This window comes from Oncorhynchus keta, chromosome 11 (genome assembly GCF_023373465.1).
Source record: "Oncorhynchus keta strain PuntledgeMale-10-30-2019 chromosome 11, Oket_V2, whole genome shotgun sequence".
NCBI lineage: Eukaryota > Metazoa > Chordata > Actinopteri > Salmoniformes > Salmonidae > Oncorhynchus > Oncorhynchus keta.
In genome coordinates this window covers 4341088-4357878 of record NC_068431.1, presented here as the reverse complement: position 1 = coordinate 4357878, position 16791 = coordinate 4341088, and the positions used below count along the sequence as shown (strand labels likewise).

Genomic DNA, 16791 nt, shown 5'->3' with positions numbered 1-16791 from the left:
AGAGAGCGAGAAGGAGAAAGAGAGCGAGGAGGAGAGAGCGAGAGCGAGAAGGAGAGAGATGAGGAGAAAGAGAGCGAGAAGGAGAGAAAGAGAGCGAGAAGGAGAGAAAGAGAGCGAGAAGAAGAGAAAGAGAGCGAGAAGGAGAGAGATGAGGAGAAAGAGAGCGATAGAGCGAGAAGGAGAGAGATGAGGAGAAAGAGAGCGATAGAGCGAGAAGGAGAGAGATGAGGAGAAAGAGAGCGATAGAGCGAGAAGGAGAGAGATGAGGAGAAAGAGAGCGAGGAGGAGAAAGAGAGCGAGAAGGAGAGAGATGAGGAGAAAGAGAGCGAGGAGGAGAAAGAGAGCGAGAAGGAGAGCGAGGAGGAGAACGAGAGCGAGAAGGAGAGAGATGAGGAGAAAGAGAGCGAGAAGGAGAGAGATGAGGAGAAAGAGAGCGATAGAGCGAGAAGAAGAGCGAGATCAGAACATCATGGCGTCCAGTCCGTCCTCCATGAACTTCTTGTAGATGGCCATGAACCTGGCGGTGAAGGCCTCTAGATGGTAGATGACCTTATTGCCCTGCTGCAGTCGGTGTTCGTAGTGGGCTGCCATGTGAGTCACCTCTGCCTTCAGCTGGCCGTCACAGTTACCTAGCAACTCTGTCACCAGGCCCTACACACAGACATTACCTTAATAACACACAGTTACCTAGCAACTCTGTTACCAGGCCCTACACACAGACACAGTTACCTAGCAACTCTGTCACCAGGCCCTACACACAGACACAGTACCTTAACACACCACACAGTTACCTAGCAACTCTGTCACCAGGCCCTACACACAGACACAGTACCTTAATAACACACCACACAGTTACCTAGCAACTCTGTCACCAGGCCCTACACACAGACACAGTACCTTAACACACCACACAGTTACCTAGCAACTCTGTCACCAGGCCCTACACACAGACACAGTACCTTAACACCCCACAGTTACCTAGCAACTCTGTCACCAGGCCCTACACACAGACACAGTACCTTAACACACCACAGTTACCTAGCAACTCTGTTACCAGGCCTATACACAGACACAGTACCTTAACACACAACACAGTTACCTAGCAGCTGTTACCAGGCCCTACACAGACACAGTACCTTAATAACACACAGTTACCTAGCAACTCTGTCACCAGGCCCTACACACAGACACAGTACCTTAATAACACACAGTTACCTAGCAACTCTGTCACCAGGCCCTATACACAGACACAGTACCTTAATAACACACAGTTACCCTAGCAACTCTGTCACCAGGCCCTATACACAGACACAGTACCTTAATAACACACAGTTACCTAGCAACTCTGTCACCAGGCCCTATACACAGACACAGTACCTTAACACACAACACAGTTACCTAGCAGCTGTTACCAGGCCCTACACAGACACAGTACCTTAATAACACACAGTTACCTAGCAACTCTGTCACCAGGCCCTACACACAGACACAGTACCTTAACATCCCACAGTTACCTAGCAACTCTGTTACCAGGCCCTACACACAGACACAGTACCTTAACACCCCACAGTTACCTAGCAACTGTTACCAGGCCCTATACACAGACACAGTACCTTAACACACAACACAGTTACCTAGCAGCTGTTACCAGGCCCTACACACAGACACAGTTACCTAGCAACTCTGTTACCAGGCCCTACACACAGACACAGTTACCTAGCAACTCTGTTACCAGGCCCTACACACAGACACAGTTACCTAGCAACTCTGTTACCAGGCCCTACACACAGACACAGTACCTTAACACACAACACAGTTACCTAGCAGCTGTTACCAGGCCCTACACAGACACAGTACCTTAATAACACACAGTTACCTAGCAACTCTGTCACCAGGCCCTACACACAGACACAGTACCTTAATAACACACAGTTACCTAGCAACTCCGTCACCAGGCCCTACACACAGACACAGTACCTTAACACCCCACAGTTACCTAGCAACTGTTACCAGGCCCTACACACAGACACAGTACCTTAATAACACAGTTACCTAGCAACGCTGTCACCAGGCCCTACACACAGACACAGTACCTTAACACCCCACAGTTACCTAGCAACTGTCACCAGGCCCTACACACAGACACAGTACCTTAACACACCCCACAGTTACCTAGCAACTGTCACCAGGCCCTACACACAGACACAGTACCTTAACACACCACCCCCATAGTTGGTGCTCAGTATTTGTGAGGCGTACCTTCATGATGATCTCAGGAGGAATGCAGTGAGTCAGCAACTCATACAGTCTCCCCCTCACCTCTAACAACCTGGGAGAGGAGGGAGGGGAGAGAGGGGGGAGAGAGGTAGAGGAGAGAGGGGGGAGAGAGGGGGGAGAGAGGAGGGAGGTGGGGAGTCAGAGAAAAACCTTTTGGTACAGAAACCATTTTAAATAAGGGACGTTTGTTCAATGGTTTTAATTCCAGTCCTCCTCCATCCTCACCTCTGAGGACTCTGCTGACTGACGATGGCGTTGGCCGTCTCTCTCAGGTAAACCTCCCAGTCGGTCTCTGGGATGTCCTGGTCTGCTGAGAACGGGTACCTGGAGAACAGGGGTCAAAGGTTATGATGAGGTGATCGCTATGCCCGTTCAGAAAATGTAGCGTCACACACAGAGACAGACTTACTGTTGGAGCACCACACACAGAGACACACACAGAGACACACACAGCGACACACACAGCGACACACACAGCGACACACACAGAGACAGACTTACTGTTGGAGCACCACACACAGAGACACACACAGAGACACACACAGCGACACACACAGCGACACACACAGAGACAGACTTACTGTTGGAGCACCACACACAGAGACACACACAGAGACACACACAGAGACACACACAGCGACACACACAGCGACACACACAGCGACAGACTTACTGTTGGAGCACCACACACAGAGACACACACAGAGACACACACAGCGACACACACAGCGACACACACAGCGACACACACAGCGACACACACAGCGACACACACAGCGTCACACACAGCGTCACACACAGCGACAGACTTACTGTTGCACTCTGCAGGCCTCACACATCAGCAGTGCTTTGCGGAGGTTGCGTCCAGACTTCTCTGATATCTGTTTGGCCAACTCAGGGGGGAGAAGCAGACCCTCCTTCCTACACACTGTGGACAGAACATTACACACCTGAGAGAAAGAGAGAGATGACAGAAGGTGAGAATTCAAAGATTCACATTTGAGAGAATTTAATGTAGTTGAAATAATGTCCCCCCCCCCCTCCCCATCCTCCCTACCTCTCCATCCTCCCCATCCTCCCTACCTCTCCATCCTCCCCTTCTCCCATCCCCCCTCCCTCTCCATCTCCCCTCCTCCCATCCCCCTACCTCTCCATCCCCCTCCCTCTCCATCCCCCCTCCCTCTCCATCCTCCCTACCTCTCCATCCCCCTACCTCTCCATCCTCCCTCCCTCACATCCCCCTCCATCCCCCTACCTCTCCATCCTCCCTACCTCTCCATCCTCCCTCCCTCTCCATCCCCTCCCTCTCCATCCTCCCCTCCTCCCTCCCTCTCCATCCTCCCCTCCTCTCCATCCCCCTCCCTCTCCACCCCCTCCCTCTCCATCCTCCCCTCCTCCCATCCCCTCCCTCTCCATCCCCCTCCCTCTCCATCCTCCCTACCTCTCCATCCTCCCCTTCTCCCATCCCCCCTCCCTCTCCATCTCCCTCCTCCCATCCCCCTACCTCTCCATCCCCCTCCCTCTCCATCCCCCTCCCTCTCCATCCTCCCCTCCTCCCATCCCCCTACCTCTCCATCCCCCTCCCTCTCCATCCTCCCTACCTCTCCACCCCCTACCTCTCCATCCTCCCTCCCTCCATCCCCCTCCATCCCCCTACCTCTCCATCCTCCCTCCCTCACATCCCCCTCCATCCCCCTACCTCTCCATCCCCCTACCTCTCCATCCCCCTCCCTCTCCATCCTCCCTACCTCTCCATCCCCTCCCTCCTCCCCTCCTCCCTCCCTCTCCATCCTCCCCTCCTCTCCATCCCCCTCCCTCTCCACCCCCTACCTCTCCATCCTCCCTACCTCTCCATCCCCCCTCCCTCTCCATCCCCCTCCCTCTCCATCCTCCCCTCCTCCCATCCCCCTACCTCTCCACCCTCCCCTCCTCCCATCCCCCTACCTCTCCATCCCCCCTACCTCTCCACCCCCTACCTCTCCATCCCCCTCCCTCTACATCCTCCCTATCCCCCCTACCTCTCCATCCTCCCTACCTCTCCACCCCCTACCTCTCCATCCCCCTACCTCTCCATCCCCCTCCCTCTCCATCCCCCTCCCTCTCCATCCCCCTACCTCTCCATCCTCCCTACCTCTCCATCCTCCCTACCTCTCCATCCCCCCTCCCTCTCCATCCTCCCTCCCTCTCCATCCTCCCTCCCTCTCCATCCTCCCCTCCTCCCATCCCCCTACCTCTCCACCCTCCCCTCCTCCCATCCCCCTACCTCTCCATCCTCCCTACCTCTCCATCCTCCCTACCTCTCCATCCTCCCTATCCCCCTACCTCTCCATCCTCCCTACCTCTCCATCCCCCTACCTCTCCATCCCCCACTCCCTCTCCATCCCCCTCCCTCTCCATCCCCTACCTCTCCATCCTCCCTACCATCCCCCTCCCTCTCCATCCACCTCCCTCTCCCCTACCTCTCCATCCCCCTACCTCTCCATCCACCTCCCTCTCCATCCCCCTACCTCTCCATCCCCCTACCTCTCCATCCTCCCTACCCCTCCCTCTACATCCTCCCTACCTCTCCATCCCCCCCTCTCCATCCTCCCTACCTCTCCATCCCCCTCCCTCTCCATCCTCCCTACCTCTCCATCCCCCTCCATCCCCCTACCTCTCCATCCTCCCTACCTCTATCCTCCCTACCTCTCCATCCCCCTCCCTCTCCATCCTCCCTACCTCTCCATCCCCCTCCCTCTCCATCCTCCCTACCTCTCCATCCCCCTCCCTCTCCATCCTCCTACCTCTCCATCCCCCTCTCCATCCCCCTCCCTCTCCATCCCCCTCCCTCTCCATCCATCCTCCCTACCTCTCCATCCCCCCTCCATCCCCCTACCTCTCCATCCCCCTACCTCTCCATCCCCCTCCCTCTCATCCCCCTCCCTCTCATCCCCCTCCCTCTCCATCCCCCTCCCTCTCCATCCTCCCTACCTCTCATCCCCCTACCTCTCATCCCTCTCCATCCCCCTAACTCTCCATCCCCCTAACTCTCCATCCTCCCTCCCTCTCCATCCCCCTCCTCTCATCCCCCTACCTCTCCATCCTCCCTCCACCTCTCCATCCCTCTCCATCCCCCTAACTCTCCATCCTCCCTCCCTCCCTCCCCCTAACTCTCCATCCTTCCTCTCCACCCCCTACCTCTCCCTCCTTCCATTCCACCCCCACTCCCTCCATCCCCCTACCTCCTCTGTACTGGGCAGGGGCACCCTGACGGCCAGACACCTGCTCCTGATTGGTCCAATGACTTTGGAGGTGGAGCTACAGCAGAGGATAAGGCGGCAGGTGGACATGTACTTCTCCATGGTACGACGCAATGCATGCTGGGCATCCTTAGTGAGGCGGTCCACCTCTGTCAACAGGACAACTGAGAGAGACAGAGACAGTGAGAGACAGACAAAGAGACAGTGAGAGAGACAGCCACAGAGACAGTGAGAGAGAGACAGAGAGAGAGAGAGAGAGACAGACACCGAGAGAGACAGACACAGAGACAGTGAGAGAGAGACAGAGACACCGAGAGAGACAGACAGACACCGAGAGAGACAGACAGACACCGAGAGAGACAGACAGACACCGAGAGAGACAGACAGACACCGAGAGAGACAGACAGACACAGAGAGAGACAGACAGACACAGAGAGAGACAGACAGACACCGAGAGAGACAGACAGACACCGAGAGAGACAGACAGACACCGAGAGAGACAGACAGACACCGAGAGAGACAGACAGACACCGAGAGAGACAGACAGACACCGAGAGAGACAGACAGACACCGAGAGAGACAGACAGACACAGAGAGAGACAGACAGACACCGAGAGAGACAGACAGACACAGAGAGAGACAGACAGACACAGAGACAGACAGACAGACACAGAGAGAGACAGACAGACACAGAGAGAGACAGACAGACAGAGAGGGGTTGTTTTATTAAAATGGTGTCAGAATGTGAGAATCCTAACAGAGCAGTACGCAGCATGTGTGTGTCTGACCTTTGAACTCCCTCTGGGTGCTGGTCTGGATCTGCTGAGACTGGGCCATAGTCTTGATCAGTTCCTGGATAACCACCCGGTCACTGTTACCAGCATCACTGTTAAAATGAGAGATGTTCAATATGACCACCATATGGTCACCGAGAACACAGATCTACAGTATATGGTCAAATGGACCACACACAGTTCCTAAAAAACGGTCACTGTTAGCAGCAACACTCAGATGAGGAAAATCTCTCCAACTTAGATCGTTGAGTTCCTGGCTATGGTGTTGAAGTGTACCAATACTGCTTCCTGTTTACCTTGGGTTGACCTCCAGGTGGTAGTTACTGGCTATGGTGTTGATCTCAATCTTCTTCTTAGAGGGAGCCTGCACAGAGAACAGGAAACAGACGTAGAATGAATTAGATCGTGAATCAGATGGAAGTATTGAGGTGTGTATGTCTCTGTGATGGTCTTCTCTGCGTAGTTTCTCCACCTCGGCTCTGTGTGTGTGTGTGTGTGTGTGTGTGTGGTGTGTTAGGGTTGGGCGATATTACGTTAGCATGTATCTAACATGGAGACCAGGGACTGGTCAGTATCTAACATGGAGACCAGGGACTGGTCAGTATCTAACATGGAGACCAGGGACCGGTCAGTATCTAACATGGAGACCAGGGACCGGTCAGTATCTAACATGGAGACCAGGGACCGGTCAGTATCTAACATGGAGACCAGGGACCGGTCTGTATCTAACATGGAGACCAGGGACTGGTCAGTATCTAACATGGAGACCAGGGACTGGTCAGTATCTAACATGGAGACCAGGGACTGGTCAGTATCTAACATGGAGACCAGGGACGGGTCAGTATCTAACATGGAGACCAGGGACTGGTCAGTATCTAACATGGAGACCAGGGACTGGTCAGTATCTAACATGGAGACCAGGGACTGGTCAGTATCTAACATGGAGACCAGGGACTGGTCAGTATCTAACATGGAGACCAGGGACTGGTCAGTATCTAACATGGAGACCAGGGACTGGTCAGTATCTAACATGGAGACCAGGGACTGGTCAGTATCTAACATGGAGACCAGGGACTGGTCAGTATCTAACATGGAGACCAGGGACTGGTCAGTATCTAACATGGAGACCAGGGACTGGTCAGTATCTAACATGGAGACCAGGGACTGGTCAGTATCTAACATGGAGACCAGGGACTGGTCAGTATCTAACATGGAGACCAGGGACTGGTCAGTATCTAACATGGAGACCAGGGACTGGTCAGTATCTAACATGGAGACCAGGGACTGGTCAGTATCTAACATGGAGACCAGGGACTGGTCAGATTCTAACATGGAGACCAGGGACTGGTCAGTATCTAACATGGAGACCAGGGACTGGTCAGAATCTAACATGGAGACCAGGGACTGGTCAGTATCTAACATGGAGACCAGGGACTGGTCAGTATCTAACATGGAGGCCAGGGACTGGTCAGATTCTAACATGGAGACCAGGGACTGGTCAGTATCTAACATGGAGACCAGGGACTGGTCAGTATCTATCATGGAGACCAGGGACTGGTCAGTATCTAACATGGAGACCAGGGACTGGTCAGTATCTAACATGGAGACCAGGGACTGGTCAGTATCTAACATGGAGACCAGGGACTGGTCAGTATCTAACATGGAGGCCAGCAGCCGACAGCCAAACAGGGACCGGCAGATATTTTCATAGCAAGAATCACATTTAACTGTCGACCAAATAATGTTTCTAGAACAATCTACAGGAACGTTGTGTAGCAAAAATCACTGAAAATGTCGATGGCAATGGCAGGGTTGGTCATTTTCCGGTTCATATCATTCCGGCTAATATAGTTGTCATTTTAGCCAGGCTGGTCTCAGGCTAGACGTAACATAGTAGACGTAAATCAGGGACACCCATTTGTATGTTGTTTACTATGGTCACGTTAAACAGAAGGTTCGTTTTGGCAAAAAAAAAAAACGAAAGGAGGGTGGGAGGTCGTTCGGGGTAGATAGGTGGGCATTTAGCGCGACCGTCTAGCAACCAGAAGGTTGTATGTTCCAATCTCATCAAGGACAACTTTAGCTAATTGGCAACTACATGCTACTTTTTAGCTACTTGCGAAACCTTCCCCAAAACTTAAACCTTCAATCTAACTCCTAAACATAACCCCTAGCTTAGCTAACATTAGCCACAACAAATTGTAATTTGTAACATACACTACATGGCCAAAAGTACGTTGCTGACAGGTGTATCAAATCGAGCACACAGCCATGCAATCTCCATAGACAAAAACAGACAGTAGAATAGCCTTACTGAAGAGCTCAGTGACTTTCAACCGTCATAGGATGCCACCTTTCCAACAAGTCAGTTTGTCAAATTTCTGTCCTGCTAGAGCTGCCCCCTGGTCAACTGTAAGTGCTGTTATTGTGACGTGGAAACATCTAGGAGCAACAACGGCTCAGCCGCAAAGTGGTAGTCCACACAAGCTCACGGAACGGGACCGCCAGGTGCTGAAGCGCGTAAAGAATTGTCTGATATGCGAAGTGCCAAGCGTCGTCTGGAGTGGTGTAAAGCTCACCGCCATTGGGACTCTGGAGCAGTGGAAACACGTTCTCTGGAGTGATGAATCACGCTTCACCATCTGGCAGTCCGACAGATGAATCTGGGTTCGGCAGATGCCAGGAGAACGCTACCTGCCCCAATGCATAGTGCCAACTGTGAATGTTGATGAGGGGGAATAATGTTCTGGGGCTGTTTTTCATGGTTCAGGCCCCTTAGTTCCAGTGAAGGGAAATCTTAACGGTACAGTGCTATTCTAGATGATTCTGTGTTTCCAACTTTGTGACAATAGTTCGGGCCAGGCCCTTCCCTGTTTCAGCATGACAGAACGCCCCCGTGCACAAAGTGAGGTCTCATACAAATTCGTAACATATTATACGAACTAGATGGACATCCACAACTGAATACCATGTAACAGATCATACTAAATGGAGTGTCCTTGGATTTACATGTACTATGTTACGTCTACTCCTGAGTCCAGGTTGTTCAGGTGGAGTTTATTTTCTTTTGGGGGGCTGGCCAATAGGGGAAGATATCATATATCACCATGTCTTATGGTACATTATCACGACAGGACAAAGGCTGACGTCACCCAACCCTAGTGTGTGTGTGTGACCCTCTCCTCACCGTGTGTGTGTAACCCTCTCCTGTGTGTGTGAGACCCTCTCCTCACCGTGTGTGTAGACCCTCTCCTCACCGTGTGTGTGAGACCCTCTCCTGTGTGTGTGTGTGACCTTCTCCTCTCACGTGTGTGTGACCTTCTCCTCACCGTGTGTGTGTGACCTTCTCCTCACCGTGTGTGTGTGACCTTCTCCTCACCGTGTGTGTGTGACCTTCTCCTCACCGTGTGTGTGTGTGTGTGTGTGTGTGTGTGTGTGTGTGTGAGACCCTCTCCTCACCGTGTGTGTGTAACCCTCTCCTCACCGTGGGGGTGTGTGTGTGTGTGTGTAACCCTCTCCTCACCGTGTGTGTGTAACCCTCTCCTCACCGTGATGGGGAGTGTGTGTGTGTGTGTAACCCTCTCCTCACCGTGTGTGTGTAACCCTCTCCTCACCGTGATGGTCTGGTGTTCTATGTGTAGTTTCTCCACTCCGGCTCCGTACAGTTCTCTCAGCAGACACATGATACGAGTCTTCTTCCCTGCTCCAGACGGCCCATACACCAACAGATGAGGGAAGTCCCCACACTGGACCTGAAGAACACACACACACACGCACACACACACACACACGTTATAGAAGACAGCCCGTACACCAACAGATGAGGGAAGTCCCCACACTGGACCTGGAGAACACACACACACACACACACACACACACACACACACACACACGTTATAGAAGACAGCCCAGTACACCAACAGATGTTGGCAGCCTAGCGGTTAGGAGCGTTAGCCTAGCGGCGAGCGGTAGCCTGTAGCCTAGCCAGTAGCCTAGCGTAGCCAGCGGTAGCCTAGCCTGGCGGGTCAGCAGCCTAGCGGTCAGCCTAGCCTAGCGGTCAGGAGCGTTGGGCGAGTAGCCTGGCGGCCAGTAGCCTAGCGGTCAGTAGCCTAGCGGTCAGTAGCCTAGCGGTCAGTAGCCTAGCGGTCAGGAGCGTTGGGCGAGTAGCCTGGCGGCCAGTAGCCTAGCGGTCAGGAGCGTTGGGCCAGTAGCCTAGCGGTCAGGAGCGGTTGGACCAGTAGCCTAGCGGTCAGGAGCGGTTGGACCAGTAGCCTAGCGGTCAGGAGCGGTTGGACCAGTAGCCTAGCGGTCAGTAGCCTTGTGGTCAGGAGCGGTTTGACCAGTAGCCTAGCGGTCAGGAGCGGTTGGACCAGTAGCCTAGCGGTCAGGAGCGTTGGGCCAATAGTCTAGCGGTCAGGAGCCTAGCGGTCAGTAGCCTTGTGGTCAGGAGCGTTGGGCCAATAGTCTAGCGGTCAGTAGCCTTGTGGTCAGGAGCGGTTTGACCAGTAACCTAGCGGTCAGGAGCGGTTGGGCCAATAGCCTAGCGGTCAGTAGCCTAGTGGTCAGGAGCGGTTGCGACCAGTAGCCTAGTGGTCAGGAGCGGTTGGACCAGTAGCCTAGCGGTCAGGAGCGGTTGGGCCAGTAGCCTAGCGGTCAGGAGCGTTGGGCCAGTAGCCTAGAGGTCAGGAGCGGTTGGACCAGTAGCCTAGTGGTCAGGAGCGGTTGGACCAGTAGCCTAGTGGTCAGGAGCGGTTGGACCAGTAGCCTAGCGGTCAGGAGCGGTTGGACCAGTAGCCTAGCGGTCAGGAGCGGTTGGGCCAGTAGCCTAGCGGCCAGTAGCCTAGTGGTCAGGAGCGTTGGGCCAATAGCCTAGTGGCCAGTAGCCTAGCGGTCAGGAGCGGTTGGACCAGTAGCCTAGTGGTCAGGAGCGGTTGGGCCAGTAGCCTAGCGGCCAGTAGCCTAGTGGTCAGGAGCGTTGGGCCAATAGCCTAGTGGCCAGTAGCCTAGCGGTCAGTAGCCTAGTGGTCAGGAGCGTTGGGCCAATAGCCTAGTGGTCAGGAGCGTTGGGCCAATAGCCTAGCGGTTAGGAGTGTCGGGCCAGTAACCTAGCGGGTAGGAGTGTCGGGCCAGTAGCCTAAAGGGCGCTGGTTCAAATCCCCGAGCCGACTTGGTGAAAAAACTATTGATTTGCCCTTGAGCCTAATCTATGCAGCGTAGCAATCAACAATGTCTGATCCCTGACCTCTGTCATGCCTGACCTCTGTCATGCCTGACCTCTGTCATGGCTGACCTCTGTCATGGCTGACCTCTGTCATGGCTGACCTCTGGCTCAGACCCGACTTTCAGAGGAAGTAGGACCTTGGAATCAACAAATATCCAATTTACACGTGTGTGAAACTGTCAGCCCTGTAAGGAAGTGTATCTACATATCCCATTATCAACAGCCCCCACCTGATTATCTTACTACTGTCTACGTCGCCACACTGGACGTGAAACGGGGTCTTATTCATTAATCATCAGACATGGAGGGAGGGACGACCTGGACTTGTCCAGTAAGAAATGTCTGTTCTACTTTACTGTAGAAAAACGTTTTGCTACGATGCGCACTAATAAAACTAGCCAGCAGATGTGACCCGTTTGCCTACAGCGACATTATAGGCTCGGACTTGCTTCCGGTGTATATTAAAGACACCGTGGAGTTGGCGAGAGATACTCCGGGAAAGCGTATCCAGGGATGAGAAATGTCCCATTATGCGAAACTGTTACACCGAGAAAACTGAACGACTTTTTTAAATAAAACACCGACCGGAAACCGAGGTTATAAGCCCCGCCTTCTGGCCCGGTGTTGGGAGACTCTCTGCACGGTGCAGGTTTTTGTTCCAGCACGGCAGTGATTCATACACAGCCTGTACAGTAACTTAGTTACCCTACTACAGGGTCATGGCTCCACTGATACATGTTGTAATTTGAGATAATTTCGTTTAATGTGTAGCTAATGTTAAAGACGTACTTAATAACCCTCACTGCAGAACAGAGTCATGTTTAACTACGTGGCTTGTATATTACTGCATCTGGTTCACAACAACTCTACTGGAAACCTACCTAATGTTAACTAACTTAGCTGACAAAGACAAAAACTAGTGTAATAGTTATGTAGCAAGCTGGTACAACTACTAAAGACACGTGTATCTGATACTAGGGTCCCTGAACAGACACCGCCATGTTGATCAACTTTGAATCTTACCAGGTTTTTCAGCTGATTTGCTTGTTCTTTGTGGTAGTCCAGTTTCCCCAGAGAAGTAGGTCTGTATTTGTCCACCCACAAACTCATTTTTTTTATCTAATGTTATTTCACAGTTCTCTAGGCACTGTTTTGTTTGAGTTGCTGCGTGTTGTGTTTTTTTCTGATTTTAATTCCCGCGAAATATTTTTTCTTTTAAGGCGCGGAGTGAAATGTCTCCAAAACTACAGAGAGTCAATGAGGGACAAACTTCCTAGTTCGCGTTTTGAAAATATTAAATGCAGCCGCTGCTGCCACCCGGTGGTGACCCGAGGTAATTTCTGGACTGAGTTTGACAAAAACAAGTTGCTTAGATTTAGATTAAAGTTTCTAAACCAAAGGGTCTTCAACAGGTATAAAAGTACTTTTATTTTTATTTTTTTTCCATCGCAAACTGTCATAAACATAAAGCTCCGGGCAACGAGCCAATCAACGCCACAGGGATCACGTTTACCACGCGCGCAGCTCATATTCCGTTTTATAAGTTCTTGTTTGGGGATAAACTGTTTACATGCACCTTGGACATCCCGTTCACCAGTATCCCTGTATCCATAAACCGAATATTCCTTCTTTGAGTTCATATTAATTAAATGGAATAGTAACTGAAATATGGACAATGACTGTCTGCCTATAACCTCTCACATGTAGTGTAATATTAACTCCTGCAGAATTATGCGTTTCTTGCAATAGACTTATACAACAAAATGCCAATTTTTGTCTTGGGAACAAGGATTGGAGAAATACGATTTCTTTCAGCATCTCTTGAGGAAATGCGAATGTGTCATCTTTGACCCTGTTGATGCAAGCAGACAGTATTTCAACCACATAAAATACGCACCTATGACGAACTGATTGTTTTCTCAGATTTTAATTTCCTTAAAACCAGTCAAACTCATTTGGACATTTTGCACAGGGTCAATCTTTCCACTTTTTTGGAAGTATTGCGTTTTCTCCCTGGTCCTTAAAAAAAAGATAGAATTAATGCATTAGTAATATATTTAACTCTATCAATGTAAGACTTTCTGGTGAGCAATATTTGATTTATTCTTCTGGGGCAACAAGTTATGACAAACAAGCAAGAGGTGGATAAAGTAGGTGGATAAAGTATCCAATTCTCATACTTGAGTAAAAGTATAGATCACTTGTGCCTTGTTACCTTAATAGAAATTGACTCAAGGCGAGACCCAGATGCAGACACAGGAGGCAGCTGGTTGGAGTCTTACAATGTTTATTCATCCAAAAGGAGGAGGCAAGAGGTCGTGGACAGGCCAAAGGTCAAAACCAGATCAGAGTCCAGGAGGTACAGAGTGGCAGGCAGACTGGTCAGGCAGGCAGCTACAGAGTCCAGAAACAGGCAACGGTCAAAACCAGGAGGACTAGAAAAAGCAAAAAGCAGGAGAACAGGAAAACCCCTCTTTAACTTGGAAACATACAAGACGAACTGGCACAGAAACACAGGGATATATACACTGGTATAGAGAGACAGGAAACACAGGGATAAATACACTGGTACAGAGAGACAGGAAACACAGGGATAAATACACTGGTACAGAGAGACAGAAAAACACAGGGATAAATACACTGGCCCAGAGAGACAGGAAACACAGGGATAAATACACTGGTACAGAGAGACAGGAAACACAGGGATAAATACATTGGGACAGAGAGACAGGAAACACAGGGATAAATACACTGGTACAGGGAGACAGGAAACACAGGGATAAATACACTGGTATAGAGAGACAGGAAACACAGGGATAAATACAACAGGGATAAATACACTGGTACAGGGAGACAGGAAACACAGGGATAAATACACTGGTATAGAGAGACAGGAAACACAGGGATAAATACACTGGTATAGAGAGACAGGAAACACAGGGATAAATACACTGGTATAGAGAGACAGGAAACACAGGGATAAATACATTGGGACAGAGAGACAGGAAACACAGGGATAAATACACTGGTACAGGGAGACAGGAAACACAGGGATAAATACACTGGTACAGAGAGACAGGGATATATACACTGGTACAGAGAGACAGGAAACACAGGGATACATACACTGGGACAGAGAGACAGGAAACACAGGGATAAATACATTGGGACAGAGAGACAGGAAACACAGGGATAAATACACTGGTACAGAGAGACAGGAAACACAGGGATAAATACACTGGCACAGAGAGACAGGAAACACAGGGATAAATACATTGGGACAGAGAGACAGGAAACACAGGGATACATACACTGGGACAGAGAGACAGGAAACACAGGGATAAATACACTGGTACAGAGAGACAGGAAACACAGAGATAAATACACTGGGACAGAGAGACAGGAAACACAGGGATAAATACACTGGCACAGAGACAGGAAACACAGGGATAAATACACTGGTACAGAGAGACAGGAAACACAGAGATAAATACACTGGGACAGAGAGACAGGAAACACAGGGATAAATACACTGGGGAAAACAAGCGACACCTGGAGGGGGTGGAGACAATAACGAGGACAGGTGACACAGATCAGGGTGGGACACAAGTAAGTCACCCAGTAAAACACTACTTGAATAAAAGTCTAAAAGTATTTGGTTTTACACATACTTAAGAGTCAAAAGCCAAAGCCAAGCCATGTTATGTTTAGTGAGTCCTCCAGATCAGAGGCAGTAGGGATGATCAGGGATGTTCTCTGTTTAGTGAGTCCTCCAGATCAGAGACAGTAGGGATGACCAGGGATGTTCTCTGTTTAGTGAGTCCTCCAGATCAGAGGCAGTAGGGATGACCAGGGATGTTCTCTGTTTAGTGAGTCCTCCAGATCAGAGGCAGTAGGGATGACCAGGGATGTTCTCTGTTTAGTGAGTCCTCCAGATCAGAGGCAGTAGGGATGACCAGGGATGTTCTCTGTTTAGTGAGTCCTCCAGATCAGAGGCAGTAGGGATGACCAGGGATGTACTCTGTTTAGTGAGTCCTCCAGATCAGAGGCAGTAGGGATGACCAGGGATGTTCTCTGTTTAGTGAGTCCTCCAGATCAGAGGCAGTAGGGATGACCAGGGATGTTCTCTGTTTAGTGAGTCCTCCAGATCAGAGGCAGTGGGGATGACCAGGGATGTTCTCTGTTTAGTGAGTCCTCCAGATCAGAGGCAGTAGGGATGACCAGGGATGTACTCTGTTTAGTGAGTCCTTCAGATCAGAGGCAGTAGGGATGACCAGGGATGTTCTCTGTTTAGTGAGTCCTCCAGATCAGAGGCAGTAGGGATGACCAGGGATGTTCTCTGTTTAGTGAGTCCATCAGATCAGAGGCAGTAGGGATGACCAGGGATGTTCTCTGTTTAGTGAGTCCTCCAGATCAGAGGCAGTAGGGATGACCAGGGATGTTCTCTGTTTAGTGAGTCCGCCAGATCAGAGGCAGTAGGGATGACCAGGGATGTTCTCTGTTTAGTGAGTCCATCAGATCAGAGGCAGTAGGGATGACCAGGGATGTTCTCTGTTTAGTGAGTCCATCAGATCAGAGGCAGTAGGGATGAACAGGGATGTTCTCTGTTTAGTGAGTCAGCCAGATCAGAGGCAGTAGGGATGACCAGGGATGTTCTCTGTTTAGTGAGTCCTCCAGATCAGAGGCAGTAGGGATGACCAGGGATGTTCTCTGTTTAGTGAGTCCTCCAGATCAGAGGCAGTAGGGATGACCAGGGATGTTCTCTGTTTAGTGAGTCCTCCAGATCAGAGGCAGTAGGGATGACCAGGGATGTTCTCTGTTTAGTGAGTCCTCCAGATCAGAGGCAGTAGGGATGACCAGGGATGTTCTCTGTTTAGTGAGTCATCCAGATCAGAGGCGGTAGGGATGACCAGGGATGTTCTCTGTTTAGTGAGTCCTCCAGATCAGAGGCAGTAGGGATGACCAGGGATGCTCTCTGTTTAGTGAGTCCTCCAGATCAGAGGCAGTAGGGATGACCAGGGATGTTCTCTGTTTAGTGAGTTCTCCAGATCAGAGGCAGTAGGGATGACCAGGGATGTTCTCTGGTCATACAGTATCAATTGAGGAAATGAACGAAAGTGCACTTAAGACTACGCTACTCATAATAGAGGTGGTGGTGGGGGGGGTTAAGTAAGGAGTAACAGAGGAGGGGGATGTTTAAGTAAGGAGTAACAGAGGGGGGGTGAGGTTTAAGTAAGGAGTAACAGAGACTCTGGCCAAC

At 50.9% G+C, this 16791-nt stretch overlaps 1 protein-coding gene across 11 annotated transcripts; it reads right to left on the bottom strand.

Moving 5' to 3' along the window:
• Window positions 1-226: 226 nt before the first annotated feature.
• Window positions 227-12784, bottom strand: rfc3 (replication factor C (activator 1) 3). Of its 11 annotated transcripts, none has more exons than XM_052529198.1 (10): window positions 12555-12784; window positions 9925-10062; window positions 6607-6674; window positions 6305-6402; window positions 5499-5680; window positions 3091-3227; window positions 2503-2601; window positions 2260-2329; window positions 1759-1780; window positions 227-629 (listed from the first exon to the last, which is right to left on the bottom strand). In XM_052529198.1, exons 1-10 carry the CDS (start codon window positions 12639-12641, stop codon window positions 460-462), a joined length of 1071 nt encoding a protein of 356 aa, XP_052385158.1. In that variant the 5' UTR covers window positions 12642-12784; the 3' UTR covers window positions 227-459. The 11 variants fall into 11 exon arrangements, with proteins under 11 accessions (XP_052385158.1, XP_052385159.1, XP_052385160.1 ...); XM_052529199.1 differs by lacking the exon at window positions 1759-1780 and adding an exon at window positions 1717-1738; XM_052529200.1 differs by lacking the exon at window positions 1759-1780 and adding an exon at window positions 1675-1696.
• Between the last annotated feature and the right edge of the window lie 4007 nt (window positions 12785-16791).

Bases quoted from the DNA above. Each gene is read 5' to 3' on its own strand.
- rfc3 (XM_052529198.1), bottom strand. From the start codon at position 12,641: ATGAGTTTGTGGGTGGACAAATACAGACCTACTTCTCTGGGGAAACTG. The intron at 6,675-9,924 runs GTGAGGAGAGGG...TTCTCTGTGCAG, and splicing joins TAGAACACCAGACCATCACG to GCTCCCTCTAAGAAGAAGAT. The intron at 3,228-5,498 runs GTAGGGGGATGG...TCTTTCTCTCAG, and splicing joins CCCTGCCCAGTACAGAGGAG to GTGTGTAATGTTCTGTCCAC.